Source organism: Ascaphus truei, chromosome 4 (assembly GCF_040206685.1).
Source record: "Ascaphus truei isolate aAscTru1 chromosome 4, aAscTru1.hap1, whole genome shotgun sequence".
Taxonomy (NCBI): Eukaryota; Metazoa; Chordata; class Amphibia; order Anura; family Ascaphidae; genus Ascaphus; species Ascaphus truei.
This window is the reverse complement of record NC_134486.1, coordinates 108,547,886-108,573,320: the sequence shown is the minus strand read 5'-3', so window position 1 is coordinate 108,573,320 and position 25,435 is coordinate 108,547,886. Positions and strand designations below refer to the sequence as shown.

At 41.2% G+C, this 25,435-nt stretch overlaps 1 protein-coding gene across 2 annotated transcripts in view; it reads left to right on the top strand.

Annotated features, from left to right (window-relative positions):
- MRPS5 (mitochondrial ribosomal protein S5) overlaps positions 1 to 25,435 on the top strand; it is a 182,121-nt gene that overhangs the window by 7,352 nt on the left and 149,334 nt on the right. Inside the window, exons 1-2 of one of the 2 annotated variants that reach the window (XM_075596377.1) lie at positions 16,205 to 16,275; positions 22,610 to 22,747. In XM_075596377.1, coding sequence (XP_075452492.1) covers positions 22,621 to 22,747 — 127 coding nt within the window. In that variant the 5' untranslated portion in view covers positions 16,205 to 16,275; positions 22,610 to 22,620. Of the gene's footprint in view, positions 1 to 16,204; positions 16,276 to 22,609; positions 22,748 to 25,435 lie in introns of those variants that run through there. The other variant, XM_075596375.1, reaches the window with a different exon arrangement.

Below are 25,435 nucleotides of genomic sequence, written 5' to 3'. Positions count from 1 at the left end.
GAAATGAGTTGGGATAGGTTAAGTGACTTGATTTGTATCTGGATTTTGTGGTTTATAGGGTCAAGCCAATTGAAGTTGAAATCCCCAAGAACTAGCAGCTCACTCTTCTCATTCAGAGAGGAAATGGAGCCAAGAAACTGGTTGATTATCAGTCAGGGATTGTAGAGGGGCTTTAGGGGGGCGGTAGATGCCAGCAAGCAAGATGGGCTTAGAAAAGGGGAGGCAGATTCTGCCAACTAGGATTACAAAAGAGGGTGGGCTTGGGGGGCAATTTAGCAGTGTAAATTGTAAGGTGTCTGCAATATAAAATAACACCCCTCCTCTCTTTGACCTATCTCTCCTAGAAATGGAGTATCCCTGAATGGCAATATTTGCATCTGGAGTTTTAGGGGTTAGTCATGTTTCTGTGAGAACGATGGCTTTGGGTTTATGCATAAGGTACCATGCTCTTAGTTCATCCAGTTTGGGCAGCAGGCTCCGGATATTTATATGAGCGACAGATAGCCCTTTTTGGAATTTGAAGGGGGTATTCTCAGGGGTATGGGACAAAGTTGAAATGGGGGGCCTGGGTTCAATATTACCTGCTAAAGAGAGTAATAGTATGAGTAGAAATTTGAGTAGTTGTTTGCAAGTTGTACATTTGTGGTCTTTTATTTATTTATTTATTTATAAAATATTTTACCAGGAAGTAATACATTGAGAGTTACCTCTCGTTTTCAAGTATGTCCTGGGCACATAGTAAAACAAATAATACATGGTTACAAATACAGTTACATAAATGAACAGGGTATACATTATATACAAGACATTGCATGCATAGTTAAAGAAAATATATATTTTGGGCGTATAAAACAGTTACAGACCAGATTAAAGTGTGAGACAGCCTTAGATTTGGAAGAACTTAAACTCGTGGTGGATGTGAGAGTCTCTGGTAGGTTGTTCCAGTTTAGGGGTACATGGTAGGAGAAGGAGGAACGTCCGGAAACTTTGTTGAGCCTTGGGACCATGAACAGTCTTTTGGAGTCTGATCTCAGATGATAAGTGCTGCAAGTGGTAGGGGTGAGGAGCTTGTTCAGATAGCTGGGTAGCTTGCCCATGAAGAATTTAAAGGTAAGACAGGGAAGGTGAACTTTGCGGCTTGACTCTAGTGATGACCAATCTAGTTCTTTGAGCATATCGCAGTGATGTGTGTTGTAGTTGCATTGGAGAACAAAACGACAAATTGAATTGTAGAGGGTGTCAAGTTTGCCAAGGTGGGTTTGAGGTGCTGAGCCATATACTATGTCTCCATAGTCAATAATTGGCATTAGCATCTGCTGTGCGATACGCTTTCTGACCAGGAGACTTAGGGAGGATTTGTTCCTGTAAAGTACCCCTAGTTTGGCATAGGTCTTGGTTGTCAGGGTATCAATGTGCATCCCGAATGTTAAGTGGGAGTCGAACCATAAGCCCAGGTATTTAAAACTAGTGACAGGGGTTAGGGTGGTGTTAGCGTTGGTTCTAATCAGGAGCTCAGTCACCAGAAGCTTTAAAAATTTAGTCTTGGTCCCAAACACCATTGTTACAGTCTTGTCAGTGTTTAAAAACAGTTTGTTTTGGGAAATCCAGTTTACGAGTCTCAAAAAGTCAGACTGAAGTATGTGTTGAAGGTCAGAGAGGCTATGGCTGTGTGCATATAGGATTGTGTCGTCTGCATACATGTGTATTGAGGCTTCCTTACAAGCTGTGGGAAGATCATTAATGAACATTGAGAAGAGTAGGGGCCCGAGAACAGAGCCTTGCGGGACACCACAGGTGATATCCAGGGGGTTGGAGTTAGAGCCTGAGATGGACACATGTTGGGCTCTTCCTGATAGGTAGGACTGAAACCAGTTTAAAGCATGCTTCCCTATTCCAGAGCTCTGGAGTTTATTAAGCAGGATAGCATGATCAACTGTGTCAAAAGCCTTTGCAAAATCTAGGAATACTGCACCAGTGAGTTGTCCCCGTTCCATTCCACACTGGATTTCATTGCAAACTTTTAGCAGGGCAGTTACGGTGGAGTGTTTGGGACGAAAGCCAGATTGGAATTGGCTATGGAAATTTGTCTTGGTATAGAAATCGCTTAATTGGGAGTGGACACATTTTTCCATGACTTTGGATAGAATTGGGAGAAGTGAGATTGGCCTGTAGTTTGAGACAGTGTTTTTGTCCCCACTTTTGAAGATTGGGACAACTCTGGCAGTTTTCCATGTCTTAGGGATATGGCCTGCAGACAGGCCATTTGAGTGAGCGGTGGTTGGTGTGCTGGTTTTTAGAGTTCTCCACCAACATTCAGTAGATAGTGCAAGGGTTTTGAGTAGTCCAGGGTGTATGCTTATGTTGGGTGTGGGCCAGGAGGGAGGAGTTTGTAGTGGATAGAGTGAGTAACATTCCATGGGCACCAGAATACATGCGCTTTCGGACAGCATGAACTCTGGGACCAGACATCTTCGGGGTTAATAACTGATTGTATGCACAGTGGTATTCTCAATATTTTGTATTTTAGCAGGAAATCTAGAATCCAGAGAAACAGAACAGAGTCAACTATTGCAGAACATGTTTGAAGTGAATTTTGTGTAGAGTTTGTGAACCTTCCTGGATTATAAGGGAATATCATAGAAGTAAGGGACCCACTCATTAGCAAAGCTTGCTGTTTCTATTAAAGGTTAAATAGACAGGGCACCTGTTTCAGTACATTATGTCTTATTCTGCTGTACTTAAGTGGAGCTAATAGAAATATAATGAAAGTCTGAATATCTATTTAGCATATATGCTGTCTTAAAAAGCTTGGCTTGTATGATTTCAACCTACCGTAAGTGACCTTGCACTTTAAAAACACAGATGAAAGTGGCCTGTTGGAATAGAATTTTGAGACTCTGAACCTTATTCATAACTATTCATGAGCAATGTAGAAAAGTGGTTGGTAGCTTGCCATTTGAAGGTACCGTAAAGGAGATGGTTTAATTCGTCATTCAGGAAAAGGTCTAAGTGTAATGGATGAAGTTTGTTGTATCAAAGAGAACTGCACTACCACGGGACAAATGATGTGTGGCAGAGGAAGAAAACTAATAAACAAACATGCTTTTGCCGAAGATCATTCTTCTGTGCAACTTTTGTTAGGTAAAGCCGGAGGACAATAAGCATTTTAGTTCATGTTGATGATCCCACCAGATGTACCCTTCAGTGCTGAAATCATGACATATCTTGTGTATCTTCTTGTAAGTGGTAGTTCTGTGGGGTTTTATCACATAGCAACTAAGACTTGTAGGGCAATGTAACAACCAGAGATGTGTATACAATTGCAAAACACGAACTACATCCTGTTTCTATATATGCCATTCCTGACCTATGTGGCTGCTTCTGAAGGGCACGGGAGAGTAAGAAAAAATGTCTGAACTTAACTAAGGGCTGATCCCGTGGTATCTGCCATTGACAGCTTGGTCAATCTCCCTCGATGAGGGTTCTACTAGTAGATTGTAGTAGTAGGAACAGGGAGGTAAAATTATTTACTCTTGATTGCATAGAGTAACTGACGCTTTATTTAAACTGTAAATATTCAAGATGGACATTTTAAAGCAGGAATCCCATTTTGTTTTCCCCTGTAGGACATAATATTGAGCATAGATTAAGAACTATTTAGCACTCTACACATTAAATCTCCTTGAGGGGAGGAGTAATGGTTAAAGCAGAAATCACTGTTGCTTGTGTATTTTTTTTACATCAACCTGGTTGGTCACCCTGTGTTAGGCCACATTTATAGTAGCCGCGACGGCGCGTGCGCCGTGAATAACTATCCGTACCTCTATGAGGTAGGCCATGGAGCGCGCGACCGCGAGGAAATGCGACTGTGCGTGATTCTCGGCCAGACAAACTATTTTGAGTTTGTCGTGCTGCGTCTGGGTCACGTGCGCAGGCTCAGCCAATAAGGGCGAACTGCTCACGTGATGTCGCGACCACTCCTCCCCGTCGCCTTGGACCTCAGTGCAGGTTTCGCACGCGGGACGTTGCGCCCGTGCACTATAAACGCAGCCTTGTACTGTGCTGTTTTTAGCTCTGCAGAACCTCCTGAATCCCCAGATACTCACTCGCCTGTTTAGTTACCAGTGTTCCTGCTGGGCATTTGAATGCCTGTCCAATAGGAAGCTGCATTATGACTTTGCAGCTCCCTACCACCCTGAGATTTGGGGGCCTCTTTGTTTCCCCTGGAAGAGATGACATGCTGGTAATTTCATCTGTATCTGAGGAACTGGGGTGCCCCCAGAGCTAAATGAGCAAACATGCTGGGATTGTAGCTTCAACTGTTCCTTGTCCACTCATCTTATATTCTCTTACATCAATTGTTAGTCTAAATAAAAAAGGTACAGTATCACCTAATACAGAAATACACATTTATTCTCCTGACTCAAGGAGCTTTAATGTGTAAAGCTCTAAATAGTGGTCAATCTGTGCTAAATACAGGGTTTGACAACAATATATAGAAAACTTAGGACCCAGAGATTGGTTAAAAAAAGAAAAAAAGGGGGTGGCTGTCATGTTAATGACCCTATGTGTTGGTGTGTGTTTGTCACAGATACTCCCTGACTGACACATGCAAACTCCTCCCTGTCACAAGTTAAGCTGCATAGGTTGCGCTGTTGCTAGATGTGGTGGTGACTAAGGCCGCGCTTATAGTCCCGGCGACGCGACCGATGCCGTTGCCACTAGCGAAAGTTATATTTCAGTTCTAAGCGACGTTGCTGGCAGCAAGGCCAGTGACATCACGAAGGGTTCGGGCAGCGCTCTCTGATTGATTTGTTTAGACACAGTCACATGTGGCGACTGTCTCTAAAAAAATCAAATTTAACCCGGCTTCAAAATTTTTGGTTGCTCCGTCGCGCTTACTATATGCGCTTGCGACGCAGTTAATGGATTTGTTGTGGAGCGCCGTCGCCAGGCACTATAAGCGCAGCCTAATAGGTTAGGCTGAGTCCATGGTCAGCGCTTATCCGCTGAGGCGCGCTGACGCAGGGCCAATCACGTGAGCGGTTCGCCCAATGAGGGCGAACCAGCTCCGTGACGTCACTGGCACGCCCCCCGACACGCCCCTGGACGGCGCGCGAACTAAGGCCAGGGAAAGCACCCGCTTTCCTTTAGCCTCCACACTCCTCCGCACGGCTGAAGTCTGTATGGACTCAGGCGCCGGGAGGGAATTTTTTTCCACCCCAGGCTAAATATTATGTCCTACATATCTGGGGGGGAAATGGTACTGAAATAGAGTAAAAAGGCATAAAGAAGCACCATTTAAAAAACGTGCATTTTTAAAAGTTAGTTTAAAAGGATCTATTTTACATTGCTGGTTAAGTTCTATTTAATTATGAAGACTGAAGAGAATGTACTAAATTGGAATCTGCCTTGATGTTGATTTATCAACCATTCATCATCCATTATATGAGCTGAATTATAATGAGAAAACATAAAGATACGGAAGAGAATGACATTCCAAGACACCAAATCATAACGTGGTGGTAGTGACTCCTTACTTGTTATATACTAATATTTCATGTTACACTCGCATTGCTTCTTTGTCATCTTTAAAAAGGAAAATATGCCCCAATTATTTTCTTCTTTCCCCCGCTTTGTAACTGTGAAGTGCTTTGAGTCCCATTGGGAGAAAAGCGCTATATAAAGCAAATTCTTCATCGTCTTCTTCTTCGTCTTCTTCTTCGTCTTCTTCTTCGTCTTCTTCTTCTTCCTTCATTAGTTTTAGGAAACGCTAAGAAAAATGACGAGTATCATAAACACATTATTTTGGATATTTGACTTGAGGATTTCATGTAATCTGACTACATTATCCAAATAGATGAATGGTTTTAGTGAAACAAACATGATATTCTTCAAATACAGTATGTTTCCCATATTGGAAGGGTGACCTTGTCCAGCATCCAATGCATTGTATTATTGCCACACGAAATCTGATTAGCCCATGCATACGCTCATAACATGTAATATCTCTTAATGTCCATGAAATGTTTTTAAATCTAATGTATAACATCTGTTCATCTAATGTCGCCATGTATTGTCATCATAACTCTGGGCCCAGGACATACTTGAAAACGAGAGGTTCCTGATGAAATATTTTTTATAAATAAAATAAAAACCGTAAGCTAATTTTTTTGCACTGCACTTGCCATTTAAAAAACGTACATTGATCTAATTAAGAGATCTAGAGTAGTTCATTGTTTTTTTTTTCCAGAGTTACTAAAATTCTAACTAATTGATAAAAAAAATACATCAGCACCTTTACACCTTTTTCAAACATCTGATTTTGTATTTGACTCTAACAGGTGTTTGTAAATGAATAGGAACATTTTACTTAAAGTAATGCCATTCGGGATGTCAATATAAAACTTAATGTGAAAATTAAAGCAGCAGTTCAAGCAATATCCTACATGTGTGTTTTTTTTAAATTTTTTTAGTAAATCTGTTCTGTACTATGAGAAAATACTTGTAGCATTTAAAAAAGAAATAAAAATAAAATGTTTTAAAGACATTTCTAAGGCCTCGGCCAGGCTCCCTGCTGGCGTGCTGAGGCGCGCTGTTTCCCTGGCCTTGCGGTTGCTTACCGCACGCGTTGTCAGCGGGCCGTCAGGGGGCGGGCCGGGGGTGGGCACGTCACTGGCTTTGGCTCTTGAGCCCCGCCCTCTCTCTAGCAGTGCACCAATTGTATCTAGTAACTGCCCAGTCAATCCTATTCCAGGAACTACATTGCCCAGAATGCTGTGCAAGAACTGAATTAAACAATTGTCAGTGATTGTATTGATGCACATATTGAATGGGAAAATATATATATATATTTTTTTTTAGAAAACGGCAGCTTGAACTGCAGCTTTAAATGACTATACATTCGATATATTAGGCATTCAGCATGCAATAATAAAATTATAAATAAATATATATAAGGGTTCACCAAGTAAAACACATGCTCGAAAAACAGTTCAAAAATTGAATAAGAATTTGAACAGCAATATATTCTAGATCAGTGCTCCTCAGGTTATGTCATACTCTGGAAAAAAAAAAGAAAGATATGTGACACAGCTAAACACATGACACACTGCTACAATATTATAGAGCGATACAGAATGCCATTTGAGTTCTGCCATTCTGATTCAAACTTGCTGCGCAGTGAGAGATTTTGAAGTGGACTAGTAAACTATTAGGCCGCGCTTACAGTGCCGGCGACGCGACCGATGCTGTCGCCACTAGCGAAAGTTATAATTTCACTTTCAGCGACGTCGCTGGCGACAGGTTCATTGATTGGTTTACAGACAGTCACATGTGGCGACAGTCTGTAAAAAATCAATTTTTTTTACCAGGCTTCCAAATTTTTGGTCGCTCCGTTGCGCTTACTATAAGCGCTGGCGACGGAGTTAATTGTTTTGGGTCGCCGTCGCGGGCACTATACTTATAGCGACGTGACCGATGACGTCACCCGTCGCCATTGCGAAAGTTATATTTTAAGTTTAGGCGACGTCGTTGACTACCAGGCCAGTGACATCTTAAAAGAGGGAGGGCAGAGGCACGGAGAAGCTCCTGATTGGCCGCAAAGGGAGTCCGTCGCCGAAAAAATCAAATAACAGTGATTACCAGATTTTTGGTAGCACTGTCGCTCTGTCGCTCTGTCGCTGTCGCGTGCACTATAAGCGCAGATGACGGCGATAATGCATTTGTTTTGACACGATGGTCGCGTCGCCGGCACTATAAGCGCAGCCTTTACATCAATGGCAAAAGCAACAGAGGTTTTTCAATCCATGAACATTTTGAGATGGGGGTCATTGTTTTGACCCTAACTTAGTAACTTTAGATTGTAAAACAGGATTGCTTGGGAGTCACTCTTAAAATGATGCCGATTTGCAAACTTTGATACATCTGAATGAAAAAAAGAGAACGACTTTAAATCATTTAAGAGCATAGGAAAACATCAATTTAATGTAAAAGAAATGTCATTAAAATCAGAATATTACATTTTACATAGCTGTGCCGCTACTGAGGCATAGCTATGACCAGTACAGGCATACCCCGGTTTAAGGACACTCACTTTAAGTACACTCGCGAGTAAGTACATCTCGCTCAATAGGCAAACGGCAGCTCACGCATGCGCCTGTCAGCACGTCCTGAACAGCAATACCAGCTCCCTACCTGTACCAAAGCTGTGTGCAAGCGGGGAGACTATAGAGCCTGTTACAAATGCGTTATTTACATCAGTTATGCACATATATGACGATTGCAGTACAGTACATGCATCGATAAGTGGGGAAAAGATAGTGCTTCACTTTAAGTACATTTTCACTTTACATACATGCTCCGGTCCCATTGCGTACGTTAATGCGGGGTATGCCTGTATAGATTTTTTTCCTTCCCCCCCCACTTTCTTTTTCTTCTTAACAGATTGCAGACTGTATAAGCAATAGACTCCACCACACTAACCCGTCACAAAAGGCACACCTGCGAGTACGTGAATTATGTACAGTAGCGACATCTTTTATTGCACTGAATGCCGCCGGCAAGCCGGGATCTACCCCAGCTGCCGCCAGTAATAAACGCGCGCCGCCGCGTTTCCCCCACGCACCCCCCCTCCTCTTCACGCGCAATTTACCCCCCCTTCCGGACCCCGAACCCGGCTTCTGCTCTGCCCCTCTGCTTCCCCGCACCCCCGCTTACCTTAATTTGATCTCCAGGGGTGTCGGGGAAGCCTGCGGAAGCCGGGGAAGACGGGGAAGCCGGGCGCGCATGTTACTGTGACGTCACAGTGCGCCGCCACGCGCCGCGGCTACCCGCTTCCCAGACGCATGCAGCCGGCGGCTTTTACTCGAATAAAAGCTGCCGCTGCTGTATGTGACAAGGGTTAATACACACAGTTATCCAGCTGACTCACTTATTTCCCCACAGGTTTCCTAAAATTAGTAATATCTCCCTTCAATCTGTCACACTACAACCTCAACTCACTGCCGCCACCAAGGATAATTTTAAGGTATTGCCTCTAGGGATCCTTGTTCCCTTGTTTACTAGGGGAAAATTTGATTAACACACACAAATTTATTGTAGCAAAATGTGTCTGAAAATGCAGTAACTCTGTGAAACGTGCACAGTTCAATTAGGGCCCAATGATAGTACTTATTACATTTTAGATTTAATATACAAAGTAGTTACTGAAAAAGGAATGTTACAAGAAACAAACAGTATAATATGCAGATAGCTTAAAAATTATGGGATTAAAGAAACAAATACCCAACATACATTACCGCATATTGGGCTTCTCAAAGTCTTGAGTTAGAAATATGAGAATCGACATATAGCATTAACACTCCCTTTGATAGGCGAATTTCCATCTTTGATGGACAAATGGATATTGTGCTATTCCAGCGTCTTTGGACTCAATTGAAACAGCGGAAAGTGCTGGTCAGAAATCTATATATTTATACTGGTTGATTACATCACATCCAAGATATCTTTATTTTTTGTAAGGACCCGAGACTGAATAGTGACCATTTTTCATCTTCTCTGCTACTCAAAGCGGCTGAGGGGATTTCAGGAATATACGGTCCCCTTTGAAGAAAACACGCAGGGCCTCTGGTAGTTCTGGGTACTGTCACCAGACCTCCATAATATAAACATATCATTTTTTGGACCATTAATGACAACCCCAGGTGAAGCTCTGGCACTCCACCCCACAGTATGTATGTATGTATGTATGTATGTTACATCTTTATTTATATAGCGCCATTAATGTACATAGCGCTTCACAGTAGTAATACACTTGACAATCATTTAAATAACAAATAACTACAAATAACACATCATGGGAATAAGTGCATCAGACATACAAGTAACATTGTGCTCTGAAGAGCTTACAATCTAATTGGTAGGGAGAACGTACAGAGACAGTAGGAGGGCATTCTGGTAAGTGCGTCTGCAGGGGGCCAAGCTTTATGTATTGTGTATAGTATTAGCCACAGTGCTACTCATATGCTTCTTTAAGCAAGTGTGCCTTAAGGTGGGTCTTAAAGGTGGATAGAGAGGGTGCTAGTCGGGTATTGAGAGGAAGGGCATTCCAGAGGTGTAGAGCAGTCAGTGAGAAAGGTTTAAGGCGGGAGAGGGCTTTAGATACAAAGGGGGTAGAAAGAAGACATCCTTGAGCAGAACGCAAGAATCGGGATGATGCATAGCGAGAAATTAGGGCTGAGATGTAAGGAGGGGCAGAAGAGTGCAAAGCTTTAAAAGTGAGGAGGAGAATTGAGTGCGAGATGTGTTATTTGATAGGAAGCCAGGAGAGTGATTTCAGCAGGGAAGATGCTGAGACAAATTTAGGAAAGAGTAGAGTGATTCTGGCAGCAGCGTTTAGGATGGATTGTAGGGGAGACAGGTGAGAGGCAGGAGGTTACAGTAATCCAGACAGTCTCAGATTAGGTCGCTCTTGGATAACCCCCACCAGGAACTGCTATGTAAACATTTTTTTTCTGTTTTACTGACCCATAAATACCTAGGCTAGTTTTGCTTTACATAGAAGAAAGATATACTGTACATTGACCCTTTGTATACCGGATTATTAAAATACTGAATATTTTCATGGTATTATCGTGACACCAACTTTTTGTTTCTTATAATTCCATTGGTTCAGACAATCTATGTTGCTTTCACACAGGTTTTTTTTATTTTTTTTTTAATTTTGGTTGAACTTTTTTCCTGATTTGATGGTTTACATAATTAATTGTCAATAAGAAAAAAAATTCAAGAGGGCCAAAGTACATGGTTTTGCTAAAGGCAATATTTTTTTTATATACATAACCATTTGTATACATACTAGAGCTGTTCATACACTGCTAAAACATAATTAGAGTATCCAGTAACTTTATTTTTCTCATACGGCTCTCTTTAGTTTTAATAAGCTGCAGTGTTCACCGTCAACTCTTTGTCAAGATGAATATTTGGCTGAAATCTCCATTAGATCACGGACAGCATGTTTTGGGACAATCCAGGGCAGCACAGTTAGACCCCTGTTTAATATGCTGTGAAATTACTTCTCCATGCTGAAGAAGAGATATGCTCTGTTCAACTCAATGGGACTAAAATCTCCAAAGAAAGCAGCTTCCCAACATATTGAATAATGAATGACCTTGGAGATGTTTTTTTTTTTTTTTTAAATCTTTCTGTTGTTGGGAACACTGAGACGTCTATTGCCTGTTTTTGCCTGAATTTCAGATGGAAAGCTTGACCTCCACTGGTATAACAAATTCCCCAACACTGACATTACACTTGGCAAGCAAAGACTGAAAATGTCAGAACTGTTTTCTCTAATGATTTATCAGTGGCTCTTTTGGCTGAACCATATTTGTGTTTAGCAAATTATACATTTATATTTGAAGAGTCTCAACTTTTTTTTTTACTTGTAAACATGACAGCTGTTTTATTTGCTAATGTTTTCTTTCCATTTGTTTAATGACCTAATTCTGGAAAATTAGTTGAATATCCAATAGGAACCCTGAAAAACCAACTAAAGTAATAAAAGACAATGCTATTTATTAAATACCATAAATAACAAGAAAAGACAGCTTGAAAAACCACTACATTTTCTGTGATACACCTGTAGCTGCTGAATCTCCTAAAAATACATGGGAGGTATACCTGGTCAGTCCACAGGATTAGTGTCTGTGTAAACCTTGTCAGAAAAAAGGGGGTCAAAAGACACCATGCCCGGCCGGTCAAAAAGAATGGTCAAACAGTCAAAGGACAAGCTGGAGCAACTGACCGCAAATCGGTATAGCCACAATACATATGATCAAATGAGTAGGTCAGACAACCTAATCCCAAATAGAGCTGCAACAGTGGTGTAGGAAGTATGATACGTAGTGTCACGGTAGACCAGGTCTTTAAACACCATTTATATTTAAGGGATCAATCACAGGGCAAAATAAGGCAATGAAATAAAATTAGGTTTATTTTGGATACGACCTCGGAAACACACAAGAATACAAAATACAAAAAATATACACACGGGGGCCTGGGGAATGAGATCTACCTTTCCTAGGTGCAGGGACTCACTTCAAATTAGTTTCCCCTGTCCACTTCTCTGCTTCAGGATAGAGTGCTGAACACACAGCAGCCACTCTAACATGTATCTCCAGCTGATCACAGTCCAACGCCACACTCCTTCCCAGAGTGTCTCTCAGATGGTCTTCTCCACACTCCTTCCCAGAGTGTCTCTCCCTCTGAGAGTAACTAACTCCTGCTCTGACCAGTAGTGTTCCTTATATACCCCTTGGTTGCTATCCTTTTAACATTGAGCAAGGGTAGCCAGCCAAGAGAAACAGTGCCTGGGGTTCACACCTGATAACTGATTCTATTAACTAGTGCCCTACCTTTGTTCTGACCATATCTTTTTTATAGAACGGTTCAGTTAAAGGGATTACAGAAACTCCCTCCATATAAATGATAGAAACAGCACATAACATCATTTACATTTGCAGAGCTAACATGTTAATTAATTCACCAAGTATCTAAGCTGCAAAGAATTGCTAACACAGGCATAAATACAGACATAAGGGAATTATGTAAAAGACAGGACTTATAATATACATAAGACAATGTTGATTCACTAAACTGAGGAAAGGATTGTCACAGGGAATAAAGTGCTTTGGAATACATTCTCACATACATTCCCTGTTTATAGATGGCAAATCGTGCAAAAGAAGAAAAACAATATGAAGTAGTAGATATGGCACAGTCAACCAGTGTGAGTGAGGTTAGCAGTAAATCTGAACTTGAACGGTCATTTACTTCTGTGAATATCATGCTAATCAACAAACAATGGCAGGGGCGTAGATACTAAAAAAAACAAGCTAAAAACAAGCACTACATTGGCTACCCATAACCTACAGAGTAAAAATCAAGACTCTTGTGCTCTCCTACAAAGCTCTGACTACTTTCCAAGTATTTTCCCACATGCAGTCTGCTCTCTGCTTGTGATCTACTGTACATGTCTTCACCTCCCTCATTACTCTCACTTCACTCCCACCTCCAAGACTTCTCCTGTGCTGCAACCCAACTCTGGAATTCTCTACCATGCACAATCATACTCTTCCTACCATACATATATTTAAAAGTTCCCTGAACACACTTTTTCACGGAGGCTTATCCAACATTCCTGCCTTTATTTTTTATCCTAGTATCCAAGAATCCTGAAGTTGATCGTTAAACCCATGAATTTCTCCCCCTCTCACTCCCACACACGTGCTCTCTGTTCCTTGTGTCTTTTTACGTTGTAAGCTCCTTGGAGCAGGGACATGCTCCATATTTTCTGTTTGGCTTAACTTGTATTCTTTTTGTGATATGATGTTATTCGAGTGTCCCTTCGACATTGTACCATGCTGCGGAATACATTGGCGCCATATAAATAAAACAATTATAACAATGCACATACACAGATGTATAAAACCATGTCCCTGGTTCAGAATATCACGTGCAGGGCACAAAAAATATTGCTTACCTGCACCAGTCCACCTTGGGAGGTCACTCATCCACACCGTGAGCCAGTGTAGAAGAACCTCTTTGCTAGCAGAGCTGTCAAGCCTGAATTGTGTGCCATGGTAAAGCTTCCTATTCTTAAAAGTGACTTTATCACATAAGTGGACATTGGTATTTGTAAATACTGTACTTTCACATTTTCAAGCTGCATTAGCTATAAATATAATGACATTAAACTGCAATCCACATTTTTTAAACATAAGTATATATCAGAGATGGCAATTTCCCGGGCGCCTGTGTTTTGCTGCTCTGACCTGTCAGTCACCGCGCTGCTTGTCACAGCACACCCAATCCTGTTTCACTATCGCGACATCAAATGAGGATCTGGTGCGTTGAGACTGGCAGCAGGGTGACTGACAGGTCAGCACTGCAAAGTTTGGTGTGGAGTGTGGCAGGGGGTGGGGAAGAGGAAAGCAGGGGGAGCGAGACAGAGAGCTGCAGAACTCGGGCCCACCGCTGTCCCCATGAAGTTGGGGAGAGGGGAGGAGTTTGTGCGCCGTGTGTGTTACAGATACTCACTGACATACAGAGCCACTGATGGGGAAGAATTTTTAGGAGTCAAACTTGAGCGGGGGGAGCTGGAACAGCCGCACCGAGCAACGCTCCCCTTACCGGCGCTCCTAAAAATTCTAGCTGGCTCCTATGTTTTTTACATTTTTGTACACCCCTGGCTATATTTCATCTTCAGCCCTTGTCGATCCACTGCTGGATGAAGGCCTCCGCAATTATCTTCCAGGTACTGTGGTTCCAAGTCTCGTCTCCATGCTGCTCCAACAAACGTTCTAATTTCATCCTCCCATCTGTCTTTTGGACATCGTCTTGGTCTTTTTATATCTCTTGGAATCTATTCGAGTGTCCGTTTTGAGCTATGGTCATTTCTTCTTGTGATATGTAAATATTTTTAATTAGTTTTTATTATTTTTAATATAATTATTAGCTTTTCGAATGTAAGCTTGAATGCCTAGCTGCAAATTATCCAGCAACAGAAATTACTGCATACAGTATAATGCTTGTAATATGGTCATTTTCTTTTGCATAGATATCATCTAATCCAGGAAAGCCTTTACTTTCCTATGTATACCCCATTTGTTATAAACATAGCCGACTGTCCAATATCACCTGTCTGAACGTGGTAATAAAAACGTTCAAATTGTCAGATACCGTAGGGCATCACAGTTTAATTAAAAATAAATAAATACTAGGACAAAAAATGCCCTTTGCAGACACACTTCCCATAACACACTTCTACTGTCTCTGTAAGTTCTTCCTTTATACCACTTAGATTGTAAGCTCTTCAGGGCAGGGCCTTCATTTCCTAATGATTACTTTTATATTTCTAGAGCTTATTCCCATTATGTCTCATTATTTAGTTGCGTCTTTTATTGCTGTGAAGCACTACGTACATGGCTGGCGCTATACAAATAGATATACATGCAGTAGTATTTTTTTTTAATTAGAAATCACTCATTCTTATCTTTAACTGCAACCAGGGAATGGCACAAGGTATACTGGTGGTTTAGAAGGAAAGAGAGGCTGCCACTTCTGACCAATATGCTCTCATATCAAGGACACACAAAATTACTAAGAAGAAGCCATTCATCTACTCTGGTATCCATTAATAAGACCATTCTACCCTTCTTGAAATATGAAACATTCAGGGGTTTACATTAAATTGATAGAATAGAAAGACCTTGTCATTGTTACTCTTCTGCTATGCAAAATGGGTAAAAAGAAATAAGGACATACAATTGTCACCATACTGTGTGTAATATCATTGCAGTTCTATGCTGCAAAGATCGGCGTAGGTCACACACAAAGCCAGAATATTTGAACTGTGCTGCATGCATAGGTGCACAGTGCTGCCGATTGTGTGAAGGAAGGCTAGAAGTTCTGTAACACACACTGTGTTTGAATACTTGGTTGAGTTGAAGGCAAATGCTTATAATGTTCTTTTTAGAAAGCTTGTTTTATTAGGTCGTAATTTTTCTTGGTTCCTCCATTAGTAGTGAGGTAAGGAGATAGCACTTATGCCCCAATCTTATTAATGAAGTACAGGGTATTCGTGACATCCCTTGCAGCTGTAATTTTCACAAATGTAAAAATTAACCTAAAGCAGCTCTCATTCATATATGACTTGCATTGTAAGCTCTAAGGGGCAGGGATTTCCATTCTGATTGTCTGATTTTGTTTGCTGCACTTATTGTAATATAATTCCCTATATTGTATTGTCTCTTTTGTAAAGTGCCGAGTACACTGTAAGCGCGGACTAAAAATACAGGATCCATGCATGCATACATGGCCTAACAAAACTCAAAGAACAAAAAAGCCTTAAATATGTAATATGTTTATTAAACTTATGACACTATTAGAGGCGTTTTTGCGCTTTGTTTTTTCCTCCTCCATCATCCTCATCGTTGCCTTACTACATGGACTAAATAACATTTTATAAGGTTTTCTGAGTATTTGACCATCTTCTATATTTTTGAAGAACTGTTTGAGCATTGACTATTTCTAAGTACTACATTGTACTACATGTACATGTTATTTTATCTACAGATAGTTTATTTTATTTTGTGCACAATTGTTTCCTATGCAATTATATATCCTGTTTAATCTTGCTGTACTTACCTCTATGGAGCGCGCTTGTGTGTATCTGTGACGTTGGGACCGAAACGTTGATTACAATAAAACTATCAGGTATTGGTGAATGCCTGTTTGTATGGACATGTTATTATTATTATACATTATCTTTGTGTATACTGGTTTACAGTGCACTCCATAATATCCGTTATTGGTGTGTGTGTCATTTCCTTTAAAAAGTGATTTATTTTCTGCTGCTGAATCACCCATCTGCTTTATCATGTGATCAAGTCACGGCAGAGTGCATTGCAAATGTTGTGTTTTGTTTTTGTGAAATTGCAGATGTTTGTGGAGTTCACTTTCCTGCTTGAGCTTTATTTATGTCACCAGTGAAAACGGAGCTGTACAATAATCTTTTATATGGGAGAATATGAGCTTCAAGGGTTTCAACACGTGGTTTTGCTCTTCAGCTATATGTTTGACGATCAAAAAACTAATAATAACTTCCTTGGCTGATCTGACACAGGGAGGATTTATGGTGTGCTGTTCCACTTAGCAATGACATAGTCCTGGGTTCAAGTCCTGCCTGAGATGTGAGCCCTTTATTGTATGTCGCTATGCAATGTTGGTTAAATCAATTTCTCTATCTCTCCTTCAATAACCCACCTGCAGCTGTGCGATAATGATTTTGTTGATTTTCTCTCCATCATCATCAGAGTGTGTCCTGCATACTGTACAAGGACATCTGAAACGGATTTGTGACTGTGTTTAAATGGAAAACACTTTACAGATGCAAATGCCTAGTACAGTATTTTATTTACAGGATTGGTGAGTTTTTGCCTGCATTTTAGCACTTGGTGTGCAAAACATTGCAACCATTTTGTTAATGTAATTTTAGTAATCAAACCACCAATTCCTGTTAGTAACTTTTGAAGCAATAACTGCATTCAAATGAAAATGCCAACGGCTCAAAACCGTACACAGTTGCATTGTGAAAGCTTCTAAAAAATGCATTAACTGTGATAATAAATTTGTATGGGCAACAACATGCCAGGGACTGGCAATGATACAGTAACATGCATCATCAGACATAGAAATGACATTGTGTGTTGTGTGATTTTAACTCTTCAGTAATTGTATAAATCAGAAGTTATTTAATCTCACACAGTAAGTTTTACTTACCTGGTGTAGCTGAAAATGAATATGCTAAATCCATGCAGATCAGCTACTTATGTTCATCTGTTTCAGAACTACTATACAAGTAGTGGATACAACGAAAAACCATTCACATCTAGCTTTGATGTTGGGTAAATATTGTAATACCCTCCTTTTAAAGCTGCAGTTCAAGCAATATACTACTGTACATGTGTTTTTATTTTTAATAAATCAGTTCTGTACTGTGAGAAAATACATGTAGCATTTAAAAAAAAATTATAGTCATTTTAATGTATTCTAATGTAACAAGCATTTTTGTTTCTATAGCAACCATTTACAAAGTCACATCCCCATCCTCTTCAGAAACAGGCTCTGGCGTTTGAGCCCTGTCCTCTCTCTAGCAGTGCACCAATGGTGTCTAGTGACTGCCTGGTCACATGATCTTCCACACAGAACTTTGCATCTTGGGTCCTGTTCGGCTGCACTGGCAGAGATTTAGTGAACCCACCAAGCTGAATCTTCGCCGATCAATCGGCAACTTAACTAATCACTTGTCAGTGTGCAGATTGTACATTATTGATGCACAAATTGAATTATTATTATTTTTTTTTAAACAGCAGCTTGAACTGCAGCTTTAGGCTGCGGTCCCAGTAACTGCCACCTGTGCGTATGAGCACCGCCCCTCAATGGGGCTGGGCCCAGTACTCACCTTCCCGCTGAAGGTGCAGCTGCGCCATACAACAAGGTTTTTTTAACTCAATAAAATTGAGTTTAGACCTTGCGACGGAGGCTTGGCCACGCCCCCGCCGCGCGGTTCACCCAATGAGGGCGAACCAGCCGCGTGACGTGATGGCCACGCCCCCGCAAATCCCGACCACGCCCCCCCCCCCGTCACAAGCTCCCTCTCTCCTGAAAGACCGCAGATCGCGGTTAGCGCTGTGCAAGCGCCGCCCCCCCGTGTCATGTGATGACTGGGACCGCAGTCCAAAAGCCTCAAATAGCTCCTGTATTTTTACAATGCCCTGGAGTAACTGTTCTGCATTTCAGCAACAACAGTGTTACCAATTTGCTAGCAAGCAATTTTTGGTGTACAGTTTCTCTTGTGTTAAAGCAGCAGTCCAAGTATTTTTTTTTTTTTCAATTTTATTCTTCCCCCCCCTTTAATATGTGCATCAATCCAATCCACACAATAAGTAATTGGCTAAATTGCCGATCTGTTCTCCTGTGATCGATCAGCGAAGATTTGGCTCGAGGTTCACTAAATGGCTGTCAGTGCAGCAGAAGAGGACCAAAGATGCAAAGTTCTGTTAGAAAGATCATGTAACCAGGCAGTCACTAGATACAATTGGTGCACTGCTAGAGAGAGGGCAGCGGTCAAAAAGGGGTGTGTCAGAGTCTGTTTCAGAAGAGGAAGGGGATGTGACTTTGTAAATGGTTGCTATAGAAATAAAAATGCTTTACATTTTGAACACATCTTAAAGAAGCAATCCATTCAGCTTTTTAATTTAAAAGAATATATATATACAGCTCAACCCCGTTATAGCGCGATCCGCTTTATTGCTAACAGACGGACACACAATACTACCCTGCACATCACATCCCATCCCCCCCTGCCCATCACATCTCCCCCTGCCCATCACATACCCCCTTCCTGCACATCACTCCCCCAGCCTGAACATAACTCCTTCCTGCACATCAACCTCCGCTGCCCATCACATCCCCTCTTCCTGAACATCACTCCCCCCCCAGCCTGTACATTACCCTCCTGCACATCACATCCCCTCTCCCCCTGCCCATCACATCCCCTCCCCCCTGCCCATCACATCCCCCTTCCTGCACATCACCCCCCCAGCCTGCACATCACATCCCTCCTTTCTGCACATAACCCCACGTGTGAAGACCCATCCAAATGCATTATTAGAAAAGTGCAAATAAAGATCCTAGATATCACCAAAATCAGTGTCCAAAATAATAAGAGTCCGTCCCAGAAACAATAGGTTTTCCTGGGGTGTTAATAAAGGACTTGTGCACTTTGGGTAAATGATTAAAAAATAGGGATGTGTAACAAATAAAAAATGTAATTCTGTGTCAGTGATAATGCATTTGAATTGGACCTCTTTAAGCACAGATTGCAGATCCGCCTGATATTGCTTAGTGGGATCAGATTTGATATCTGACAAGAGGCGGATCGCCTCATCAACATAGACCACTCTATCTTGTAAGACAATCCCTCCCCCTTTGTCAGCTTGTCGTATGACATTATCTTCTTTTTCCTTCAATTCCCTCATTGCTAACTCTTCTCCATGAGAAATATTTCTCTTAAAGGGCTTATTAGACTGCTCTTTACATAGTTTTTGAAACTCATGATTGACTAAGGTGTAAAACGTATCTATATAGTTCGCCTTATGTTGATAGGGGAAAAAGAGAGACTGATATCTAAAGGGAGATTGGACAATAAGACAATCTTCACCACTAGCCAACGTAACAGAAATAGTGTCAGTACTACAGTCCATCAAATTTTGAGTGGACAAATATTGATTTGATTCTGACCATAAAGTAGCCAAATCTTCTAAGTGTGCATGTTCTCTAGCATCAAAAATGGGCTTACTTTTGTTTTCATCATTTTTTAAAAGAAAACACCTCATTAGTGTGAGTTTTCGAATAAATCGGTTTAAATCAACAAACAATTCAAATGAGTCTGAATTTATATTAGGTCAAAAGGACAAACCTCTATTTAATAGAGTATATGAGAGGAGAGATTGAAAATGCCAATAGGTTCAGGCACAATCAATCTCCTCGATCTTGCTGTTTTCTTTTTTTTGTATTTCTCTCCCTGCCCTGTTTCCTCTTCCGCATGTTCTCCCCTTCTTTTTAAATCGACAGGGGTTGTGGAAAAGGACGGGCTTAATTCCGAATGTGGAGCCCAAGGTTGTTGCCTCAACAATTGGCCCCTTTGACCCTTCTCTAAAAAAGAATGTTGATCACCATCCTTATGTGAATCCATTTTTCGAACTTGTTTGGGTTTGGCACTTAATCGTTCAGGAGAGCGGGAAACCTGTTCTAACTGTTCGCAGCACGAGGCACTCCTAGATCTAGCACCTTCATGCTCCTGAACAGAGAAACGGTTCTCTAAAGGAATCCTAGATGTGGTTTTCTCTGGCCTAGATGGAACTGGCCCTAGACGCCCAGGTGCATTCCTACCATGTCTTCTAAATGTATTATTCTTGGAGCCAGATGTAGCCTTAACATTATTGGGTCTAGATGGTCTCCAGGAGTCCACCCTTTTGGTGGAATAATCCTCCTTATCTCTATTCATTTCCCCATATTTTCTGCCCGCCAATTCGATTTCAAATTCTACTACCCTGGCATTTGTAGCGTCATCGAATGAGAAGAAACCCTCTACATCCTTAAAATATTAAAAAAAATGTCTGTGTAGTTTCTATTTCAACCTCAATCTCTTTGAGTTTCCCTTGGAACAATTGGTTAAAATATCATTCCATTCGCTTTTAAAGGATTCGTTGGTGAGAAAAGTAAAATCCTCAAGCCTCTAGGAATAACTTTTCCATCAAGATAATTTTGTCCCACCAGTGCCTTATTTCATCCTTCAATAATTTTTCCAATTTGAAAAAATGATCCTTCGTGAGAATACTGTTGTCAGTGGTCACTATTCTGTCTGTACCAAGACATCCTGCTCTAGCACTCCATCTAATAATCCTGTCACTACATAATTTAAGCATATTGAAATGTGAATACAAATGTATTAAATAAAATGTGCACTGTAAACTATATGGATATCAATACTAATGTATAAAAATGGCAGCTAGTATAGGGTTAACAAATAAAACCAGCGCACAAGAAATTATACCATAAATTAATAAGTGCACAAAAAAGCAAAACATGAGTGTTCTATGTATGGGGCTAAGGCAGGGGTATGGACAAATATAATTAGGCAAAGAGAATCGGCAGCTCTAACAGGGATGAACGAATCCCAATGTCATGTGAATAGCAGAAAAAGAAGAGCACACAATCTCTTTAGCCTAAGTATTACATGTAAAATGTAATAAAAATCAGAAATATATAAATCAATAACATCTATAGGAAATTCAAGAGACTGGAGTAATATAACAATTTAAAAATATGTGGAAGCTGTAACCCATATGAATGAGGATTGTCCTTTGAGGGTTAATAAAGTCTGTTTGTGAAACGTGTATATATATATCACATTTTAAGTAATGGTGGGTGAAAAAGGCAACAACAAACCTCCATCGTTAGCATATAGCCAATAAAGAATATCACTTGGGAGCACATTCACATGTCTTGGACAAGTCTGAGACCCCTGCCTTTCAACCATTATCACCTAGCATAAAGTGCTTCCACTTCTGCAAGGGATTCTGGGAAATGACATTGCAAATGAGCTCACGTATCACCTTTTGCCTGGAATATCCATTCACATGGAGCCCATTTAAGCAAATGCATCGCCGTTCACACAGCTTTTAAGCATATATATATACAGCTTAACCCCGTTTATAACGCAATCCGTTATAACGCGATGCAAGCTTGGCTCCCAATTTTTGTATTTATGAATACTTGCCAATATAATTATTGGTATCTTAAATACTTTATTGTACAATGCATACAATTGTACATTATTTCTAACGCGATCCGCTTATAACGCGATGTGATTCTTTGGACCCCAAGCACAGCGTTATAAGGGGGTTGAGCTGTATATATATTTATATCTCAACCTATTTGCCAGCTAGCCACCCAAAAAAGTGAACATTGCAATACTGTTGAACTCTCGTCCCCCTCCAGACCCAGCAGCAGACATCTCTGGACATGCGGGCAGCACAAAGGGTTTCTCAGCCCTGCATGCCCAGACACCTTGGCTCTGTTTTCACTAAGCACATTTGTATACTTTTCACACCTTTTTGACACACAGGATTAAAGCATATACTTTTACATAGAATGCAAGGTACTACCGGGCACGTAAAAACAGAGTAGCCCTGGGGTCTGGTGGTCAGATGATCCCCGGGGAAGGATGGCAGGGGCCAATGCCCGGGCTGAACCTTTCTTTTTAGTGGTCCCTTAGCCCCTTTGCCGACGCACCACTTATTTATCGGCTATCATGCTGGTACAAATTCTTGCATGCAAAAAAGTGCTGGGACATTGGAAATCTATATTTCCAGAATAACTCGGCTCCCTGTTTTAAGTTAAAGTCAATCCTGATCCGAGATGTTGTTGAAAGGAAGACTTCTTTAATGTGCAGCTCATTTTGTGTATATGTTTGCTTCCACAGGTAGAATCTCCATGCCAGCAGTGAGAAGTAGCTGCCAGTACAGCAACTTGGCCAACCTTCTTCAGGCGCATTGTTATATAACTGCACCTCGCATTGTCACTGTTCAGCAAAGCAGGCAGAACAGCTTCTTCAACAAGTGTGAGTAGAACCCGTGACTTCCGTTTCTAAATGGCACATTGATTAAATCCGACAATTTATCAGGCAAGACTAATAGACTTCAACATGTGCACACTTTGGGGAAATGATAAAAACCACTGCATAAAAGAAACCCGGGGCATAGGATGCATTTTCCAGAGAGATAGAGGATACTGGAATTGGTCATGTTCTGAAGCCAGTGAGGTGGGGAAACTTAAAGAAGTAGTTATTCATTGAAAGGGTAGTAGTTGCATGAATAGTCTCCCAGCAGAAGTGGTGGGTGGGGTAACACCGCTAAAGAGTTAAACAATGTGTACAGTAGATACGAAGGTATTCTAAATATGTATAAGAGCCAAGGAACAAATTGACTTTAAGCCCAGGATTGTCTACAGGTTGTTAAATCAGTGATGATAATATGCATTCGAAAAAAAATGACTAATTCACTATGAACTTTACGTGAACTATAGTCGTGCGTTTATTGACATAATTTGCATGCATAACAAAAACCTACATGCAAATAGGAATTTGAGCTTGAGGAGTTTTACGTGGGCGTGGAGCGCTCTGTTACATGAGAGCTACAAGGAGGAAGTGATTTTACTTCTAATTATTTGCTGAGGGCCCTGCACACAGCCACCTGTTTCCATAGGGTAATGTAATATTAATAATTACTGTACCCTTCGGAACCATTTCTTTAATCCTTTCCATGCCAGAGCAACTGCATTGCAGAATCAATATTTACGCCTTATTAGCGCAAGTGGGACAGCTAGACATGGTAAACCCGGTAAACCCATGACTATATGGCCCATAAGGAGAGCGCGAGAGAGATCGACTAATTTAGCATAGTACCCATTGACTTGTATAACTCCCAGAACACGCTATACAACATATGGAGTGATACTTGTGAACACACTTGAAATGTCCCAAGAAATTAGCTAACGTAAAAGTACAAATAAGCCGATTTTAATAATCCATTTAAAAAAGGGAAATATTTCGCGAGACAGTCGAGGGAAGACAGTCAGAGATCAGGGAGGTTAATGCATGGCTAAGAAAGTGGTGCAATTCCTGGTGTCAGCTCCTTGTGACCTTGGGCAAGTCACTTTATCTCCCTGTGCCTCCTGCACCAAAAACATAGATTGTAAGATTCACTGGGCAGGGACCTCTACCTGCAAAATGTCTCTGTTATTCGTTATGTACTGTAAAACTAGCAGCGCTATACAAGAACAAACTATTATTATTATTCTTTAATAAGTTAGCACGTAGTTGCTCATACATAACTAAAAAAGGATGTTGCAGCATTTGTGTAGTTGCAGTATTAGTCCTGCGTTTAACATGAAGAAGATTCAATAACTTCTCTTTGAGTTCACATAGCTAGTGGTGGCCTTGCATCATATTGCCTTCATGTATTCTATATATCTAGTGATTCACAATGTAATTGTCTTGTGCTCGCTGTCAGGTCGGTTGACAAACTCAATCTCTTTCAGCAATGACAGTTTTAATTCCCCAAAGCAAATGTTTAGACAGAATTGGTAAACAAAATGACATCTTACATTGATAACTGGCCTACAGTATTCATTAATGTGTATGTCAAGAGGGAATTGTAATTTTGCATTACAGCAAAAACACCAAAGCTATTGGTCCGTCCAGAAACAGAGGGTAATTGCCATAAATCCAGTCCCACTTTATTGCTCAACAAAGGTGTCAAATGCCTTTACGTTATTATTCAAATCCCAATAACATCATGTTAAAATTATCCAGTATGATTTTATATATTTATTTTCTGTGGAGTAGTATGAATGCATTTTTGAACACTACTGTACTAAGAATTTCTAAAAACAATACTAATACAGAACTAACTGCTCCATAAGGCTGCGTCCATGGTGAATTGTGCCGGGCGGAGGCGCGCTGAGGCTGAGGGAAAGCGGGTGCTTTCCCTGGCCTTAGACCGCGCGCTGTCCGGGGGCGTGTCGGGGGGGGGGGGCTGTGATGTCACGGAGCTGGTTCACCCTCATTGGGCGAACCGCTCACGTGACCGGCCCTGCCCTTGAGCGCTTGAATTTAAAATTTTGGTAAGACTTTCGCTTCCGCACGCTTGCGTAAGCGAGCCACTGCTAAAGCCGCTCTCATTGCGGCTGCAGGGGCTCACTGCCAAGCAGCAGCGCGCCTCAGCATGCGCTGACCATGCCCGTGGCCTTACTGAGCAAAAAGTGCAACTTTTGAAATGACTGTTGCGTAATTTTTTTCAGTTTTCTTTGAAAATACCCCTTAACTAAAGCAGTGTGCACTGCAAGTACTGTACCGTGTTGTTGTACTCTCCACAGTTGGGTTTTTTGGTCTTGTCACAGTCAGGGTTGACCGGACTTCGGAGGATCTTTGAATTGCCAGACGGAACACAGAGATTTAACAAACCGGAGTTTTATTTAGCCGGAGCAAACAGTAAAAACACACAGTACACAATAGCACAGCGATGCGTTATCGGCACAAGGGGACAACTGGGGAATACCTAATCTCACTAGGTAGAAGGTGCTGCTGCTGTAGCTTGCTTACCTCCTGGAGTCTTCTTAGTACTGGATCAAAAAGTGTTTATTTTACGCGAGTAAGCCTAGTCTTTACAAAGACTCGCGCCAGACAGAGACACAGTCTTTACAAAGACTGTATGTACACAGGTAACCCGATACCCAGGACTGAGTTACA